This window comes from Maylandia zebra, linkage group LG14 (assembly GCF_041146795.1).
Source record: "Maylandia zebra isolate NMK-2024a linkage group LG14, Mzebra_GT3a, whole genome shotgun sequence".
Lineage (NCBI taxonomy): Eukaryota > Metazoa > Chordata > Actinopteri > Cichliformes > Cichlidae > Maylandia > Maylandia zebra.
The window spans coordinates 26,893,041-26,914,468 of NC_135180.1; the positions used below are offsets into that span (position 1 = coordinate 26,893,041).

The window sequence follows — 21,428 nt, forward strand, 5'->3', positions numbered from 1 at the left end:
TGCGGAGGCAGCGCGATTTTTGAGTGGAGGGCGGAAGTAAACATGGAGGACACTGTGGAGAGTCAGGAGAGCAGCTATTGTGCAACTTTAGACCCCGTTTCTCGGGAGAGATATAAACAGATAGTTAAAAAATATATCGGACGTGATCCGTATTCTTTGAAAATGTCCGAATACACCACAGAAGTAAAGGATTTGCCTACTATCGAGGCTGTGGATATCACCAACTACTTGGTCCTCCAGACTTCTTACTACACTAGGCAGCAAATGAAAGCTTTCAAGAGTCTGGAGGCGTACAATTTTTTTGTCAGCGGGTGGGTCCACAACCTTGGAACAAAACGTCTCCGTGATGGATACAGTTTGGTGTTTGCAAGGGTGAGTGTTTGTTCTTTTATTGCTTTATCTTAAACACGCTAACAGTTAGCGGTAGCGGCTTTAACGTCAACAAACATGCCACATCCTTAGGACTTCGTTAGAGTGACAGTTGTTTGTTTCAAGGTAAACCATTCTCAGCGGTCTAACGAGACACCTCTGAAGACTTGGGTAATTGCAAAGGAGGATGGAGAAGTGATTGCAGCTCATTGCAATTGTATGGCAGGGTTAGTAGCCTGTTCTCCACTGTCACTAGGCTCAAATCCGGGCTCTCAGCCGTCTGTTGCATATCCAAAATCGCCTCTGCACATCGATGCTGTTCTGCCTTAAGCTTCATTCTTTTCTCTCGTTTGAGAACTGATTCCGATCTGGGTTTTCGTTCGTAGCCGAGATTGACCGTCGGAGCCCAGTCCTCCGACTCTTCGTCATCCAAAGCACTTGGGCAGCCTATAGTCCCAATCAAGTCAATATTAGACTACTAACTTAAAAGCACTAAGTAAACGAGAATTTAACGACAACCTAATGCTAATAAGTTCGTTTGCAAACATAACATTACCTCTGACGAAGTGGTCGCTGCAGACACGGGCATTGGCAGACTCTGCTCCTCCCAACTGTAAACGTAAATTTAAAATCCATTTTTTCCTACGTTTTTCGGTTAGAATTTTCCATTTTTCTCCTCTTCGTTGGGCTATTTTTGGTACCCTAAAATACCGTTTATCAGTTTCTCTGGTCGACCTACTGGAGCATCCGTAAACACAACAGGACATAGGCATTTTGCGTACTGTCTGTCTGTGATTTTGCGCTTATCTTTTTCACTTCCGACCGCCAGTCAAATTTCGCGCTTTACGTCGACGTCACGTCTACGTCAAATGAAATCTAGCTATAGCGGTAAATAGTTGGCAATTTTGATAGGCAAGTCACTGTTTGTGTGATTAGTCAAGTTAAAATCTGCTTCCAGCATTGAAGGTTAAGGACTTGCTGCTTTTCTCAGTTTTATGTACATGTAAATCGAATATCTTTGGTGGAGAAACACGCAATCTAAAGATGTCACCTTGAGCTCTGGAAATGTCAGTTTTTAACATTTTCTTCAATCTTATTAATCAAAAAAAAAAGGAAAATTCACAAAACATCTAGTAGTGATGTGACATTTTCTAACAGTCACTTAGCCCTGGCCAGGGCTTAAATCAGGACTACAACTACTACTCATTGTTACAATCAAATTATGCTTTTTTAATTAGATTTGTTATTATAACAATTGTTTTGTCCATGAAATGTCAAAAAAAAAAGCAACATTTTACTATAATATGAAAGAAAAGGGAGCACTGGTATTAAATATGAATTATCAAAGTAGATCGTTTTTAAATTTCTGCCAGTCAGCTAAGTCAATTCACAACTTCCCTCTGTTTTGTTTCGCTGTGAATAAATATCCTTTTGGCTTTGGAGTGTTGGCTCATCGAACAAAAACAGCGTTTTGGGCTCTGGGAGCATGTGAGGTTCTTTTGCCTTTTTATTGCGACGCATATTAATGATGAAATCACCAATGCAGCTCTCACTAATACTCATGTTCAGCAAATTACATATGCAAACCGACATAACCCAACTGGAGGGTCAAGATGGAAACATCCACTGAGTCATCAGACTAAAAGCATCCTCATTCTAGTAATTAATTCAGTGAATTATGATCTTTTTTATTATTATTTTGAATTATTACCCCAGCTGGCTGCTTCAGATTCCACTATTTACACAACTGCAATCAGCTTTTGTTCAAGTACCCGCCTGCCTGACTGCCTGTCCCACAAGTGCTCCCTCTCCTCTAAAAGCAGCCCCACCCAGTCCCAGCCCCCACACCTCCCTGAGCAGGAAATCCTTTGAACATTTGTAGCCCATTGATCCTGTGGGAGCAGTTGTGTTTACTATTATGCCATCTGTATGACCATATTACAGTTTCAGGTGGTGCCTGAGGATACCAATCAAACCTGCTGCCACAACACACCCCTCTTGAAGCATCCTGGCAACAAACCACACACAGCCTCTCATGGGAGCAGTGAAAAAAAAATTTAAAAAGAAGAGGGGAGACAAATCAGGCCAGGAATCATACCTTTTCTACGTGGGTAAACAAGAATGCATCCACTTATCGATCTTAAAGTGCCTCATTAGATGCTGCATGAGGCATGGCCTAATATTTTCCCAACTCAAAATGCATGATGAATAGAAATATGTGCAGTGCTTTTATTATTGCATGAATTTAATTCACGCCACCTACTTTTCCATATCAATAATGTATGTCTTGTTACGCTGTAAACAACAGAAAATATTAACAGGTAGGTATTTCCATTTGTTCGGCAGATGGTTTTTGTAGCTTTCATCTCTGGTAATTGCCGCGGTAAGGCTGATACTTTTATATTAGTTGGGCAAAGAGTCGTGTATGCTGTTGTGCACTCATAATGACAGAACTGACCTTCTAACCCTTCATTGTGAAACAGAGCAAGCAGTGTTCCCCATTCCAATGAGCCAAACAGCCTGGTTGGTATTAAGAGGGCATGACGGTTTCAACTTGTGTCCTGCTTCAGGTTTTGACTCTAGGGGGGTCGTAAAGCCTCTGCTGGCTAAATAGGGCGGAAAGCAGTGGGAGGAATACATGGAATGCAGATAATACATACAAAGGATTATGTACCTGTTTGCACATCAAGTCTGTGTGGTTTCACGTTTAATACCCCTGGACCAACGTTCACTTTGATGGAGGACTGTGAAAAGCTGGAGATTAGCATTATATGCAAAAAATTCACCTACATTCAAAATGCATTTTATCTTTTGTCAACGCAAGGTCACCATTAGTGTTATACTTCTTTTTTGTTGTTGTCTAAAGACACAAAAGATAAAACTGTCACAACAAGCCACATCTGATTCTTTTGTTTGTGCCTTTTGTTTCTATGAGATGAGATAACCGCTCTTAGTTGATGTAATTCAGTATATGTCACAGTCATCTTGGTTACAAAGGACCTTTAAGGCATAATAATTTCATTAGCGGTGGCTATTACATTTTCTTCTTCCATCATGGCATGAGGAGAAGCTATACATCAAGCTAAGTGCTTTTAACCATCCACCCTACGGTTGCAGTGCTTCCCACCCAACCTCACTCTGTTTCTTGTCCTGTGCGGTACATCCCAAACAAGCGCATAAAAAAGCCCTGCAGATCTGTCAGATAGTGAGATGTACTGGCAGCAGCGAGACATCCCGCTTCACAAAAAAAAAAACCCTGTCAATAAGCAAAAATGTGCCAACACCTCTTCTGCAACTGAAAGGTGTTCAAAATATGAGCAATGTGGCCCGGAGAGCTCATGAACAAAAGTCTCCATGGGAATGTTGTGCACAGACTATCCCCCTTCAAGCAAAGTGAGTCAACACACTGTTCAGTAAGACCTCCAAAGCCATGTGCTGCTTCTGCTTCACGGCCAGACAAAAACAAGGTTTCGGGGGTGAAGGCTTCCCTTGAAGTCCAAAAAATGATTTAAAACTGAACAAAAACACCGGGCTTGTCTGTACGTTGCTTCGCCATTCAGTCCTGATATATAGAGAAGGCTGCTGACTTTCACCATCTAATGTCAAAAATACACGATATCTTTGTCAAATACATTTTGTGTTACATATTCTAACTAGCCCTAACCCTACTGGCCTCTTACGCATCAGCGTGTCTGCTGCCCAGTATGCACCAATCTAAACTGTTGTTTGCATAACATGATCCAGGAAGACAATTCAGAAAAGGTGTTGTGAAATATGTAGTCTTTACAATACTGCAGCACATGTAGCAGAGTAGCATGACAGCTGGTGTGGAAGCAACGGGTACCTCCATAAAGACCTGCTAAGTGGTTTATGAAATATGCACAATGTAAAAAAGATAATAACCTGTCTTTTGTCCTCTTCAATATATAGTAACTTCTACTCCAATTATATATATATACTGTATGTATAAAGAATACCCATGCAGGCAGTGATTACTTCCTAACGCTCAGTACTTGCATTGGTCCCAATGAACAAGTATCAGTAAGGCTATTAGGTGGCTTGAACTTTTGATGGCACAATCTTCTCCAATGGACCAATATACAAATGATCTATCTAATACGGTCCTAAAGCCAATATATTTTGACTTTTGACTGAGCAGGAAATGGGAAATTACTCATACACTATATGGACAAAAATACTGGGCTCCCTTCACACTACACCTGCAGAAGCTGCTCAGCCGTGAAAACCCATGCCACGAAGCTCGCGGTTTCTGATGTTAATGCCAGAAGAAGTCAGCAGAGCGCTGGCGCCTTTTACGCGCCATGTGGCTCAGCACCACTTTGTGCCTGAGTTGCTGTGGTTCCTAAATGCTTCCATTTAGCAGTGATACCACTTAATATCTAGGGGGGGGGAAGAGATTTCACAAACTGACTTGTTGGTGACATCTTATTACAGTACAATCGTTGAATTCAGTGAGCTCTTTTGAATGACTCAATCTTATAAATGATTGTAGAGGCAGACTGCATGGCCAGGTGCTTGATTTTATACACCTGTGGTTATGAGGCTAAAAACACAAAACAATTAAAAGATTAAGTGCAGCCCAATGCTTTTGTGCATGTAGTGTCTCTTTGGTGAATCCTTTCCTTTCTTTAATGCGCCAACATCAGCAAAGGGTGTTGACAAGTATATAAAGAACTATTATTTGTGCTAAACACCTGCTGGTATTGTTACTATGAGCATCGACGTATGTTGATGTATTTGGGCTAAAGCACTTCTAAGCTTCGTAAAGGCTGACAAAAAGAAAAGGCCTTTACTGTCTTCAGTTGTTGGTAATATAAAGAACATGCATATTAGGCGACGTAATGACCTGTGACGAAAAAATGCATTACACAAAAAGAAATATAGCAATTCAACCATGATATCTATACAAATGCTGCCCCAAGGAGAAAGGTAACAAAGTTGTCCAATTATTAGAAAGCCACTGGGAAATATTGTAGTCTGAACCAATACGCCTGTAAAAACAAACTCTGGCTGTGATGTTGTCTTGGTTTAGCGCATCCATAGGTGGTGGCTCTGTTTATAAATCAGCATGCTCTGGCAAGCCCTTCACAATAAGACAATCAAACCTGAGATTTTCATGAAAAGGAGTCGAAAATCCATTCAGCTTCAACCAAAACATCCCAAACCTACATTCTTAGCTTTTATTTTCAGCTCTCAATTTTTTATTTATTTCCTTTTATAATTTTTTTTGCTGTTTGACCCTGAACATTTAAATGAGATCTTGGCATCATTAAAAGAGGAAATGATGTATTATCTCTTCTATAGCTTCTACTTGTATGATGGAGGGCAGGAATGGCAGGGTAATGGTTTCTGGCATCTTCATTATTCAAAATTACACACTTCAAAGCTCATTAAGCAACATCCTCATTCTATAGGCTAGCCAGCAATAGCAGTAATGCAAATTTTTATGTGACAAGGGCCAGTGTTAACAAGCTAATAGTGAGTTTACTATTAAATATCACTGCTGTTTTCCATTGTTACCACTTTACAGCAAAGCCACAGTAAAATTAAAAGTGATACATGCAGAGAATTTAGCATTTAGAGGATAAGTCAAGTCAATTATATGTATTTAAACTGTACCAGTGGGATATTTAATGCTTTGAAATTCTCTCCAGCAACACAAGGCTACTTGACCTCTTAAGTCGTCCCATTAGAAAATTAAGTACTGCATCCAATTACCAGACAAGCATCTCTTCACCTTCCTTGTAAGGTCTGGCAGCAGAACAGCCAAATACTTAACAGCAAAGCAGAGCATTTTATCACGAAGCATCTAACACATCAACAAGTCATGCATCAGCGAAGGCATCGCTTGAGGGGTAGCTGCCATGCAAAAACCCACCACTTGACTCCTATGAATAAAAATTGAAGCTGAATGTCAGGAAACATTGCTGCAATTGCAGATGCATTAACAAAAAAAACAGTTTTGAGTAACATACTGTAATCTGGTGTGAGGATTACAGTTTTTCTAACCTTTTCCAGGCAGCTGCACATTAGGAGATGCATGCCCAGGGGTCCAAATACAAGTCTCAACTGGAACACATACTAGAATGAAAGAAGGTCTCAACTTTAGAAGGGAAATCACAAGTTCCTCATTTCATGGACTGATTTATGTTTTTAGGATTTCCCTTTATTTTATTTTATTTTTTTATAATTCAGCATATAATTTCAGTAAACAGTTTGAAATGTTTATCTTCCATGTTTAGCTAATTACTTCAGTTTGTCTAATTACTTTTCAAGTGTTAAACTACCTCAGGTTTCAGCTTGGCAGCCTCGATGTGTATTTGACAAATCAGAGTAACATTAAGAGGATTTCTGAATCTTTGTGCACTGGAACTTTTCTCATCAAGCATACGTTAGTTCTCAGGCACCGCAAAGCCAAACTTAGCTGCAGTTCTCGATATCAGTAAGGATGTGGTTACGCTGATACCATTCAAAAATCGAATTGGTTAACTCTTCTAAGAGGTGCTGTTTGAGTTGCTGTTGCCTGTCCAGTGTTGCTACACCTCTGCAAACTGCTTTTCAGCCCTATTTCATACGAGATCCTCTGTTCAAGCTGGTTCTGACTTAATCAGTGTTGTATCTGTTATCTACTCCACATATGCAGGTGGAAAGGAGGGGAGGTCCCAGAACAGTGCCAGGATGGTTGCCGAGTAGCCTACTAACATTACTATGAAATATAACCATATTAACATTAACATTAGCTGCTGTCTCAGAATGACATAACACAATGATACTTTTTTGGATGAACAAATCTGGTTGCTGGTATTTGCTTGTGCTGCTGCTTTGCTAAATTGGAAGTATTTACTCGTTGGGTATGAAAAACATGTTAGCATGTATGTTTTTACTTTTACTATCACCCATCTCTTACGGGGTCACCTAGTCACCTACTTCTGCGTTTAGTTTTTCCTGTGCTTGTGGCCATATTCCGTCTTCTTCAGGACAGTGTACACCTTGTAGACCTATGCTGCCCCCTTCAGCTCTAGAACAATTGCAGCCTTGGTATGTGTACTGCCTGTGGTACCTACAGTAGCTTATGGTAACATCTCCTAATATGGTTGTTCTATATCCGCGGTAATACTGGTATATATTTTTTATATGATATAAAAATATCTTATTGCTATAGCTATGTGTTTATGTTTCTTAGTGTGCAGAACAAGAAGACAAGCCCGGGCATGTCTGAGAGCGAGAGGGATGTGTCCGCTGCTGTTGAGCAACATCATCGAACAGAGCACAGTGCTTTCCAAATGTGCGAAAATGTTCCGGTTAAACGTGGAAACAACAAACCTGTTTCACCACTCCAGGCAAAAACACATTATCAAAGGCAAGCCAGTCTATAAAGGAGGGGAGCGACCCAAAACTAAACAAATAACTCCACCGAGTGTCACCGGAGCACTCATTGTACTGCTTCAGTGACACTACATCAGTCTGCTCCACTGCTCTTCCTGTGAGAGGAAAAGCAATCAGTGGATTGAAATTACTGATGCATTGACACGGTGGAAAAGCAGCTGGTTAAAAAGGTCAGCCTAAGATTATTATATGACACTATTGTACAGGTCCTGATGAGTTACAAGGTTAAATTACTTTAGTCATTGTTAAACAAGAGTATTAAGAGGTTATTTTATACTTTTACTGAAAATTTCCAGAGAAACACTAGCTAGGCTACATTTGACTCATGCTGTGTCACTGGATGTTGTTGCTATATTGCTGCTGCTTCTGGCACCTTGTTTTAGTAAATTCACAGTTTGAATCGCGCAGTTAATATCAGGATCCCACTGCAAAAGAAGGATGGAAAATGATCCTCATTTACTTACACTTATTAAACATTTACAACATTTTTCCCTATCTCATCAGAAGTATTTTTCCTGAAATATCGTGATATAAGTTTGAGCCTGTATCGGCCACCGCTAACCCCTACGAAATAGTGCGAGCCGAAATCCTCCAAAGAAGATCTTTACAGAGATACCGACCATTTTTAAGAACAACCTGAAAATTCTTTCATTTAAAGAGTAAGGTACTCATCTTAGAAGCATGTGGTACACTGTTATAAAAGGTCCATGGTAGTCATCAGTGTATTGACTCATTGGTGACTCAGAAAGATCTGCCAGTCGTTTAATTTTCCTGTTGTTTGATATTAAACACTGTCAGAATGATGGGCTTTTAATTCCAATCACAGATATGCTGTTGCTATCCTCTGTGAAAGGAAGTCGTCCCTGAATGGGAACTCCTGTCTCCTTACAAGTTCAGCCATAGCAGCATGTAATCAAAGATAGCTTCAGGCACTGCAGACTGCTGCTGCAGTCTATGAAGGGAGGATGGTGGACATCAGCACAACACAAAGAAACAGCTTTTAAGATGGCGAGAATGTGAATACTGAGGTCAAATGCAGACAAAACCTCCCTGTTGAGTCCCAAGGGTGGAACGTAACCGGGAGCAGTGCAATGTTTCATGACTGGAAAACTGCTAAACAGCGTCGGAATGAATAGAGTAACTTCTCAGTATTGCAAAAGAGCTTTGGAGCCAACAGAGGGTGATTCAGAAATAAATGGGAAGACAAAACTCTGTGTCGTTTTATTAGTGGCCCGAGGCTTGGAATGAATGTTTCACCTTTAGCACAAAAGCTGTGTCAACCTGTCTGGCTCCCTTGAACCGCAGACAAAGAAAAAATATAGGTTTGATATAACAGAAGCCTTCTATCTTGCTCAGTGTCTCTTGTATATATAGAAATAAGCAATGAGGTTTTATGAGAGTGCAGGCATAAATATCAGAGGTCCATCACTGACCCCCTTTTAAGGGCAGGAGGGACATCCTGCTACTGGTAGCACCCATGTGGTGAGACTCTGCTGTCAGTGGTGCTGTGGCTTTGTCTTTCTTTTACCTACAGGATAAATTTGAATAAGGAAAAAGTAGCCCATTAAATGTAATCTACAAAAAAACAAAGGACACATAAGCAGCCACCATGTGGCTTCCCTATATATGTGTCCCTTTGTGGTATTCCTAAAACCGAGGTCAGCTCATTAACATCACAGTTAATGGGAGAGGGGGTGCCACTCAAAGAATTCATTAAAACAGAGCAATAACGCTAATGGAGGATTTGAACAAAGATCCAGGCCCTGTTAAAGATGGGTGTGGCCACAGGCTTTTCAAATGGAGGGGAGACGCTTCCCCCCAGTCAGGTTGCACATGTGAAGTGCTGGGACCGACAGCAGCAACTCTGTGCCCTCTCTGAGGGGTGTGTGCTGTTCCATATTAATGACAAAGACAGCAGCGGGAGCAAGAAGTCGCTATCATACACTCATTTGTTTAAAAAGAGCAAGCGTCACAATACAGTCAGTGGGAGACCACAGGAATCCAGTGAAAGCTGAGGGATGCTTCAATGACTAAAGACCGAAACAACCTCACTTTTAGTCCCCGACCCAAGGACCAATCTGGGGTGCCACTCCTTGTTCACCAAAACCACGAGTGGCTTCGTGCACATCAATGGGGGCTTTCCTGCATAAATAAGGAAGAAGCACCACTGCATTGCACAGTTATCGCTCTCTCATGTTGTTAAGTCTTCCTTTATAACTGAAACAATGGAACTGTGGTGCCTCTTCTCAGATAACAAATAAACCATTATTTAAACGACAGTGACAAACAAGAGAAAAGGGGGGAAATGAGACATTAATCTGTCTGGTAAAGTATCATAAAGACTCCTCTCACTTTATTTCACTCAGTGTAAGCATGCGAGTTGTAAAGCGGAATGTATAAAAAGTCAATAAAGTGCTAAATTTAAACAATTTTCTGAACCTGAGCAGTTAATTGAAATAAGAAATGGACAACTGAAAAGGCAATTTTGGCTGAGATTATAAAAATGGAATATATCGCACACTCAGGCTCTGAAAGTAGGGCAAGCCAATCACCAAAGTGTAATTAAGATTCACTTGCTGCTGTTTTACTGATAATCCCTTGTGTAAAACTGTCACAGGCGAACAAAAGACCTTTTTCCTCATTGAGTCATTGCCTGAGAGTGATTACTTCTGCCACCCAAGTCCTTTCATTTTCTCAAGGCAAAGCCACTCATACATCTCCCAGCTTGGCCAGTCCAGCAGAGAGGGAATTGCTCTGTCTGACATGTAGGAAGCTCAGCATGTTCACGCACTCACCCATATTTCTCGACGCTGTCGCGCTACATCTAATCTGAAGGTGACGTTTGTTTTGGCAATCACATTTTAGAAGGAATTAAAAGTATTGCAAAAATCTTTAAGTGAATAATAGGACTGCAATTTGAAAAAGTTATCATTAAGCTTAGAGACGGGAACAAGCTGTTCTTGCGGCAACTGTACACACAAACAGGAATCATAAAAAGACCACCCCCCTTCCTCCCCGCACTCCTCCACCTGTTCAGTGTCCTGCTGGGGGCCGAGAGAAACCAGAGTGTGGTTGGAGTGCGCCTCTGTGTGTGTGTGTGTGTGTGTGTGTGTGCACCGCTGCAACCCTCTGCGTGAGGGGGGCAGAGCAGACAAAGACCAAAAAGAAATTAGTATTACACTGTTTCTATCGAACTGCACTACATTAGAAATACAAATAGCCGAGCTCTTTTTTGCACCACTGAGCACTAAAGCTCTCGGTGTACTGTATGTGGGTAGGCTCAATGCACCACGCCATATGGTACGGATGCACATTTGTCATAAGCATCGTTTCTCTGGGGACAAGCTAATGCACCGGCCTGGTTTCTTAGAAACTGTAACATCCAAAGCCTTTTTTTTTCTTCCTCTCACAGAAGTAGAGCAGGTTAATGATCGCCTTTTATGTGAGCTTTCCTAGTTTAAGATTTGCAATGAAACCCTGCTCTTTGCTCTTTCGTGACACATCAAAGACTCTAACAGCTTTAATTTCATCGTAACCCCGGGTTATTTTAAGTTTCACGCAAAACTTCCATCTTTATTTTTAGTTATTTTGGAATTTAAAACGTCGTTTAAAAAGTTGTGACTGCTTATTCCAGAGAGATCCTCACATTCCCGCTATAAAGGCCTGCTGCCAGGGGCGCTGTTAGGAATTCTGCACCCCCCGTTGGGAAGTGACACTGGCCTCTCCACCATAATGCGGCTCTAATTTACAGTATGACCTCGCCTGTCTAAACGGCCCTCTCTTGTTTGAGGAGCCCTTTTGTTTTGTTTTTTCCCCTCCTCTCCATCAGCAGCAGCAGCAGCTCTGCCTGCTGCTCAAACTTCCACTTCTTATTCTGATCGAGACCCGAGGAGCACATGATGCACACAAACAAGCGCACAGAAACCCAAGTCTCTTGTGTGAACATCTGTCTCTTTCTTATATCTCACTTGCTTTGTGCTTCTTGGGTGAGTAATAGCATCTGCTTCACTTTATACTCAATAAAATGGTCTTTTTCATCCGAAACACAAGAGCACTAACTGTGTGATACCAGAAAAGATTCCACTTCACACTTTGGCTCCACACATACGACTGAGAGTCCTTTTGAGAGACATTATGAGACACCAAATACGGGTTAAGCATCCAGCAGGATAATAACTTATAGATATCTCTTTTGGGACTATTTGAAGCATTCCTATTATAATAAGTGAGATATATTATGGATGAATGGAAGGTTTGCTCCCTTTATTGGCTTAAGATGTTGCCAGTCAGATTACTCCTATATGATGGTCCAAATTAGGCATTTAAATTTAGCAGATTGTCTTCTTTTCCCATGCATTGGCTCTACTTTGATTACAGAATGGGATTATGTTCTCTACATTTGCAAAAACGTGGCCATTTCCAGATTTTGATCAACAAATGGCTCAGCCACTCGAAGAGATTAGGCCTCAAATTGACAGCAAGTGAAGTGCAGATGCAGGATTTCTATTCAAAGCCATGATTCGCTTGAGTTGTCGTCCTTCCCTTCAATGCATCTGAATTTTGCATGAAGGAATACAATACTTTCCAAGTCACAAAGAAATCTCTTTTCAAAGGAGAAACTACCACAAGCAGTCTTCAAACATCGAGAGGAAGCCGCCTATAAACAAGATGAGACGTGCACAAGCGCCCAAATGAACACTTGTACAAAATCTTACATGTATCTCAAACATACAATTAAAGCTGCTTTCTTTCTTTTTTTCTTTCCTCAGGAATTAACATCAAAACGTTCAAGAGACAAGTCCTGACACAACCTAGTTAGAGATGAAAGAAAGGAGAGTGAACCCATCTCCGGTGAAATTGGGTGACCCCTTCACCCCCTCACCCATCCCTCAACAGATTAGTCCATTAGCAAAAAAAAAAAAAAAAGGGGAGAGCCCCACTTGCCTGACAAGTAATACCAGCTGTGGCACGGAGCACTGTCTGTCTGTTCAGGAGGGGAGGTGAGGAGGGTGGCGGCGGTGGTGGTGGGGGAAGGGTGGAGACAAGGCGGTGAACAAAAAACAGATGCATCTTTCTGGGATATTTGTTCCAGGACTAATTCAGGACTCTCTCCCCCCCTTCTGTTGTGTCTGGTAGCAGCCATGGCGCGGCCTTCAGCGAAGCAAATATAATAAAACACAGGCTTGTTTTTTCATTACAAGTATTGATGCAGTTTTTATTGCAAATCCAAAACTCAATAAACACCTTCAGGCAGATTCTGCTCACACTGAGCAAATTGGCAAAAGAAAACCGGACAAGTTTCGCTTCACCTTTTGCCCTCTCTCCTTCATGCCAACTGTGGTCTAAGCAAACACGCATGTTTTCACCATCACTTGAGGCCACATGTGTAAATACGCAGCAGCGTGGACAACCGTAAAGTCTGCCCTCATTACCCACTCAGAGCACTCTCCTCCAGTGCTCTGAGCACACGGCACTGCAGCGGCACAGCCGTGTAAAAACACTTTAAAAAGCCCATTCGTTTCCTCTCAAACAAACCACCTGAGCTTGACTGATAGGTGCTGTATGGTGTTAATTTACAACAACAGGCGCCACCGTTGTGTGACGAGGTGAAGGGGAGCAGGGTGATATGAGCCACTCCGCCTCTTTCCTACCCAAGGAAGCACTTGAAAGCCTATGGATTTGCCTATGGCCTGGCTGAGTGACACCAACACATGGCGCTGCTACCTGTTGGCGTGACAGAGGAGACTGTATGGAAATCTACAAGCACACTACATACCACGCCCAACATCAAGAGCACGTTCTCAAAAAAAGAATCATCCTTTGTCATGGTTTCATCACCTTGAGGGAGGGAATAGCGAAATCATGAAAATCCAGTTTAGAAAAAACACTGAAAGCACAACAGCTGCACTGAAATCACACAGAAAGTTCCAAATTTCTCTGCTAAAACTTAATCACTTGTGCAAGCCATTACAACTGCCCACATCCCAGTGTAATTACTGGAAGGAGCCTGTCAGAAGTGCTTCCCTCCACCTAACAGACAGCCCATAATTAAAATAAATCATACAGGATGTGAGCCAGCATCATTCTGCTCAGCAGCCCGTGTTAACAGAACACACACACGCACATAAAAAAAGAGACATGGTGGTGGTTATGACATCATGGCTTGAGCACATGTTAACACTGGGTGAGGATGACCACCTCACAATGGGCAGTTTATAGAGAAGAAAAGTCACTTTTAAAGACATGAGCTGAATGCGGAGGACAGTTTTACCTCGAGGTGAGGAGTTGTAGGAAACTACTTAGTAATTAATTTTTTTTTAAACAGATTACATACTTAGGTGGTTCAGAATTTAACACAATGGAGAGAGGAGGTCACGAAGTTTGTGGCTCATAGGAAGCCCATTTAGTTTCTTTTCTTAAAGAAAGGGGACGTGTTAGTAGCCTGGTGAATCACATGCTACTACATAAAACTGTACTGCAGACTACTAACTTATAACTACGAAACACCCACATTCCTGTTTCCTTCTCTCCCCGGGAATGTGATCGATAAGCCCGGGCTGAAGTTTTGGAGGCACCTGCGTGCTGCAGGTACGGGACTTTCCCCTCGTACCTGCGGCTTCCAGCGCCACAGCCGCCCGCTCGGTGAGACAATAGCTTACCTTGGCTGAGAAGCGCGATGAGGAGGAGGGCAGACGCGTAGCCGGCGGACAACAAGTGCATCCTTGCGAGTTTCACAGATCCTCAGTGGGCTCTTCCAGAGGTTTGTTTAAAACGCACACACAGTTTGGTTTGAGTTTTTTTGTTTTGCGTGTTTTTTTGGTGGATTGATCTAAATCGTCCTCGGGAGCCTGGTGCTGCACAGCCGCAGTTTCACTTCTTTTTGGCTCTTGTTCCAGCGTGGCATGTGCTCGCCAACTCGCGCTCGCGTCAGTTCTGGTGGAACAGGTAATTGTGAGGGGCTCGCGGACGAGCGCGAGGGCGGGGGATACTGTCTGCAGCTCCGCCCTGAGATACCCCCCCCCCCCCCCCCCTCCCTTCTCCCTCTTTCCACCCACTCCACTTTCCCCTCCTGAGCCAACCACCCTCCCACCACCACTTCCTCCCTTCCCCTCCAGCAACATCCTCCCTCCCCTCCTCCTCTTCCTCCTCCTCCTTCACCTCCTCCCACACACAAGTGCACCCCACCCCAGCTCTTTCTTTAAGACCCCCCTCATGTCTCCCCTTGCACCCCACCCCTCTCCCTCACCCTCCTTCTCTCATCTGAAACTCCTATTTCCCTCAAACCCTCCCACCCATTCTCTCTCTTTCCAACAGTCACCACCATCCTGACTTCACACACACACACACACACACACACACACACACACACACACACACACACACACACACACACACACACAAAGGGAACCCTTCAGTCAAGCAGCACCTCAGACTTTTTCAAAAAGTACACAAACACCCACCTGCATTTTAAACTCACCCAGCTTTCAACTTGTGTATTATTTAGCAGTTTATTAGGAGTGGGCTGTTTTCTCAGCGAATCAATCAATCAACCAGCCGGTTTATCAAACATGAGAAATGCCAAGGTGACATTTTCACTTCTTCTAGTTTTGGTCCAATCAATGGATCCAAAACAGTTTACGGTGAATCAAAAGCTTAATGGGGAAGAAGATGGGGACCGGGGAAAGCTGAACTTTTCTGCTTTTAAACGACTGATCTGTCACCTGATACTAGCAAATTCGTTTTATTTTGATACTCGCCCATTTATTTTAGCTGTCACAAAAATAATCATAAAAAAAAAGTTTTTTAATGTTTTCATCGTTCTGGATAAACTGAACAAGCACATTCCTCTTGTCAAAAATATAACCTGCCATTATTAGATATGCAAAGCTGCTTTTTTAGATCATTTTCTGTTGTTTGTTTTTATTTTTAATTGACAGCAGTGACATTTGATGAGCTAGCGAGGACTCTGAATGCTCATGGCAGCTTGAATGTACAGCCATCATATTACTGCCTCCAAGTAAGATATCCATAAGAAATGCACTAAGAGTCTGCAATGATGGAAAATGCCAGAATCTCAAAGTTGCACTTTAACAGAGTGCTTGAGTACTTGTTACTTTCTCCCTTTTGCTGCATCCAACATGAACTTTCACACACTTAGAGATGCACACGCACACATGCTGAGGTATATTTTCAATCAGCCGCCGCCTTAGACTTGTTTCATGCAGAAAACACCACAGAGCGTCACACAGCTTTGTGCCTCACAGGCAAAAAAAAACACCCCAAAAAAAGCAGAAGATTTATGAGGAAGCAGCCTATAGGATGTGCATCCAAGGTTAATTATAATGAGGATATTCCATTCCTTTCCATCCATACATAATTAAGCCTTAATTAATTATACAGTCCTTTTGTCATCTGTTAAATTTTCAATAATTTCATAGATCTCAATGAATGGCAATGCCGGCATGATGAATATCCATTTAATGGCTATATAACACTTAGAATTAATGTAAGAGCTTCAGATTGCTTTTTACTTCCCATCGCTGGCAGTCGAATCCTGCTCTGTGTCGTGTTAGCAGTCGTCTGCATTCACTTGCATAGCGTGTCATGGTTTCCGTGTGATGACAAATAGGACGTGATTATAGATGAGGGTTGTTTTCTGTGAAAGTGCAACGCTCTAAAACTGATATAACAATGGCAGTTCCAGCGAGTCCATTTCAGAAGCAGGTAAAAATAACATGAGAGCATGTGAAATGTCATTAAAACCACACTTGCTGCAAATAAAATGATTTACTGCTGTGCTGTAACTGCACGATCATGCTTGTCTGATCGCAAAATGTGTGTGTATGTGTGTGCCCAGTGTGTGTTGGGTTAAGGGGAATCTACTGGGGGTGAAGAAGTAAGTATTCCTCACCCTGGGTGCGAAATTCATGTAGGTCTGTGATGGCTTGTGCAAATGGAGTGAGGGCACAGGCTGTGAAAACCTAATGCAATTTGATTAGAAGTTAACCGCAAAGCAATATTTTTCCTGCCTCAGTGCGCCGAGAGAAGGGGGAAAAAATAAGAGAGAGAACTATTTGCTTTTTTCTGTGTGACTGAAAGTGAATGAGACTGACTGATGACCAAGCCTGGAGCGTTGTGTTCAATTACAAACAATAACATGTTGGTCATAATTAGGATTTCAGGTGAGGCTGCTCAAGGACTAAACAGTGGAAGAAAACTTGTGCGAACGCTGTGCTAAAACTTCACATCATGCTTTTTCTTTTCGGTGGAATAAATGCAGCTGAAGCTCAGGTTGATTTTGTATTCACAGGAGAGCATTTTCAGTCAGTCCCCATGACTGGAGAAAAAAATTACACACAGAATAATGAATTACAATATATCATGTCATACTGGAGGAACTGTACCAGCTCCTGCTGTCTTTTATTTGATGAAAGAATGAGCGCTCCTATTTTGACATTTTGTGAGACATCTTGTGACACAGCTCCTGCTATGAGCATGGAAACAAACAACCTTGTGTTGCTATGGACTCAGGCAATGAAAGTACACATTTCTGACATTCAGGGATGCGGCAGACAGATGATCTTTATTTATTTATTTATTCGCTTCCCGTGCTCGCTCGTGTTGTAGATACGCACTAATTATCATAGGTTTGTTTCAAGTATAAAAATAATTAACTTCAGCTTTGTCAGAACAGTGGCAACAGCAGTAACCTGAACTGGCGGCGCGGCTCGATTTGCAGACTGAACAGGATCCCACTCGTTTACAGCCCCGCAGTAGTCACTTCTTTTTTGCGTTCCTTCATCCCCCCCCCCCCCCCCCCAAGTTTAAGGAGCTAATATGGAGTGAGTTAATTTGGCTCTTCTCCAAATTTTGCTGAAAATCTAATTTCTCCTCCATCCCGTGGAGGTGTCGGCCCCTTGCAGAACCGCCGGTGGGAGGCAGACGAGTGATTGGTTTCCTACAGATTGGGCTTCAGTAAACTGTGTCAAGAAGCGAACACAGTGACCCTGACATTTTCAGTATGGCCAAGGGAGGGGAAGATCCACTTAATGGCTAGTCCTGCGCCAGCTAACATCCCGACTTTGGATCAATAATTGCTTCATTAGTTAATCTGATTGAGTGTGTGAGCAGCCTGTAGTCGATGCAGAGTTACCTCTCTTTCTGTGAGGAGTCTGTGTTTTATTGATTTCATTGTTCTCTGCAGAGCCTAACTTTTCCCCCCAACTAATCCTCACATTTACACAAAGAAAAGGAGAATGGATCTCTTTGTTTGAGCTCCTCATGCCATCCATGCCTCACTCATATTAAATCCGATCAATAGAAACTTCTTCTTGACGGTGACTGTAAAACAAATGATGGAGGACAAATCACGTCTTATGTTATTCTTCTTGTGCTTTAAAAGGGCAACAGTTTTTGCGTCTGCAGGCTTTACGAAATATTTCTGTTCATTCTTTTTCATATATCTCTGCAAAGAGTTGTGCACTGTTTCATGCAGTTAATAAACCCTGTTGCCTGCCCGTGGTTACTGTAAGCTCGAGGTAATGATCGCGTATTCATGCAACCTGATGTAAAAAGCTGCACAACAAACTGTGAAAACAACACCTACAGATTAGTACCTATTATGCTGATCCCGTGAACATGCTGGTAACCTGTTGCTTAGTTTCGCAATTAACAGTTAAGGCATATTTTTATCATTTAATGGAGTCATATTTTGTCCACCCAGCAAATACAAGTTCAACGCTGCAGTAATTTTTTCTCCAGCTGGGTCTCCACCAACAACTTTCAGTCCAAAGCACGGTGCCAGAAGACAATAGATGCTAAAGAAGATGAAGGGGAACTGCAGAACCTGGTCATTTGTCTTGTTATCAATATAAAAATACTGATAAAATAAAAAAAATTTAAATAAATGCTAAAAGTTTAAAAGCAAGCGACTACTTCAAGCCTGCCCACGTTTCTGACTGCTCCCTCAGTGCCTTTAGCGTCTACATAAATGACTCTTTCCTTGCCTTTAATGGTTTGGCATGCAGGTTGTTTCACTTTGTTTTGTCAAATCTATAAATAGCAGTACAGCAGTGGTCTGAAAAGGAGCAAAAGCAGCAAGTGGAGGGTGGGCACTGTGGTACCAAGTGCATCAAAACATCATTATAGTGAAAAACTATCTCTCTATGAATGACTCAAAAAGCATTTCTGAACACATTAGAAGCTTAAATGTGCCTTTAAAACACCCATGATGCTGGATTTGAAGCTTTTAAACACACAGGAGAACCTGAATGATTTTGGCCACCTATAGCCAGGACACACTACCTGACACATTATTTGCTGGATACCGTGTTACGAACGTTTTAATACACTTTTCATAGTCTACATGAATCTGCTTGTCTTGCTATCATGCGTGAGGTCTTTATGCTGCCTTTAGCTGGTTAATCCTGTATTGTGGAACTGTCTTGGATGTCGGTGCAAATTCACCGAGACAAATTCCTCATTGTGCTTGGTGGAAGAATACGATCTCTAAACGCCTGTGGCCTGATGGGAAGATGCTACAGGAATGACAAAATGCCGTTTTAAAGAGCACAAAAGTGAGGTTCCTTAGGGTATTAAATGAGAGCTCTGAAAAGTTTCTGCTGTCTGATATGATGATCACGGCACAGGTCTTCTAAAGAGGAAATTGCGCACACTTTGCTATTTGCCTTTTCCTGACATTTAGATGACGGCACACGCACTAATATTCATATCAAGATTTCAGAAGGCAAAGTCTTAATGAAGAGGGGAAAATTCCTGAAAACTCCTCGATATATAGATATATAGTTAATGTAAAAATCCATATAAAAAAAAAAGAAAAAAAAAACAACCTGAGAAAACGTGGCTGAAACATGTGAGGGAGAATCAATTACAGCAAGAGCTGAGGGAAAAAATAGAGTTCAGATGTACTACAGGTGGAGACGTTCACAGTCTGTGTCTGCCTGCTTTCTGTGGTGGATGCAGCTGCTGGTGTGTGATATATTTGACCCAGTCTGGCAGGTTTGGCTGCTGTGTTGCGTCTGTTTCCCAAATTACCTGGCTGTGAATGCATAAATGTTATTCATTGGCAACATGAAAGGCAGAGAAATTATTCATGAAGATATAGGCTGGTCTGCTACAACTCAGACATCTGTCAGCTGTCAGTATTGTTTATTTCTCACCTGAGCCTGAAACTATTTGTTGGTTTGTCAGTTAATGGCGGCTCATTGCCGGCGGAGTCGGCGGTACTTAAATGCCGCCTGCTGCAGGCTGATGCTTTGAAAAACAACTCCGAATAAACACAATTGGCATACTCTTGTTATCCCTCTCTAATGCGGCACAGAATATTTCTGGAATACATATTCTGCCACTTTCTTGTAATGACATGCAACACCCAAATGCTCCATGAAATTAACTCTTAAACAACAGATAAGTCATGTTAAGGCAATTTAAAAATTTTTAATTCATCGACATGCGGGGATCTCTAAGTTATTTGAACAATTTGTTGTGCACTATCATTTGCTGCTGACTTTTCCTTATTTTTTTTCTAAGCAGCATTGTGGTGAAAGCAGGTTGACATTCTGTTCAGCAGTTAATCTTTAAAGCACAAGGGGTAGATACCAGCCGAAGAAAGATACCATCTCCTGATATATTGGAGTGAAAAGGGCATGTCAAGAATATCAAACGGATGACAAAGTAATCAAATATAAAAGAACTCCCCCCCCCCCAACAACAGAATCAGCTGTTGCCATTTGTATGGTCTGAGAGGAAGGACTGCGGAGATTTCATAGAAATTTGTGCAGTGTAGAAAAACAAGACCTCCTGCTTTCGGAGACTGAGGTCTGCATGCTTTGTTTTCGAGCTTTACATACATTAGAATAATCCCGCTCCTATTTGGCTGCTTGAAAATGTGTCACCACATGAGGTTTAGAGAGTTTGGGAACTTTAATGTTCACTTGTGGCAAAAATTTGCTGTCTTTGCTGATTGTTGTCAGTGTATATGTTTGTTTGCAAGTTTATTTAACACACTTCTGGCAAATACCACATTAGCACAGCATGTGTAGCCTAAGCAAGCTCCCAGTTAGGATTTCATTCAAATACAAACAGCAAATGGAAGAAAACTGAAAACACTTGATAATCTATGGCCAAAGATCTGACAACGAGGAAGTGTTTCCACTCAAGTTCCAGTATTAATGAACAGAGGAAAACATTTTACATAACGGCACCTTACATGTCCCCATAAATGTGACAGAAACCCAGAGAGGTTTAGCCATCCTGGCGAGTGTCTGAGGAGCCTATTTACCTTTATAGGCTATAAAACTGAAATGATGATGTGAGATGGTACCGGTTCCTTATTCGCCTTTAATACACATTCAAAGCTCAGAAGCTTTAAGCATAAACAGGATACAACAATCATATATGCATAGACTTTATTTATTTTAACTCGTCAACTGCTTTTTAACACAAATATCTGGCGATCACATGGCAGGTAAAGATGAGCTGTTGAAGTGGTGCCAGATGGGCTGGTGTGAGTAGTTAAGAAACTGCTGATCTACTGGGTTTACAGAGCGTGGTCTGAAAAGGCATAGAAAATATCCACTGAGAAGTTCTCTGAGCAAAAATGCCTTGTTGGTTCAGAGGTCAGAGGAGAAAGG

General features: G+C 41.9%; 1 protein-coding gene across 3 annotated transcripts in view; it reads right to left on the reverse strand.

Annotated features, from left to right (window-relative positions):
- Positions 1–14,730, reverse strand: part of alcamb (activated leukocyte cell adhesion molecule b) — a 50,514-nt gene extending 35,784 nt beyond the window's left edge. For all 3 annotated transcript variants that reach the window (XM_004558101.3, XM_004558100.3, XM_076873268.1), the window contains exon 1: positions 14,436–14,730. In XM_004558101.3, coding sequence (XP_004558158.1) covers positions 14,436–14,496 — 61 coding nt within the window. In that variant the 5' untranslated portion in view covers positions 14,497–14,730. The remainder of the gene's footprint in view (positions 1–14,435) is intronic.
- Between the last annotated feature and the right edge of the window lie 6,698 nt (positions 14,731–21,428).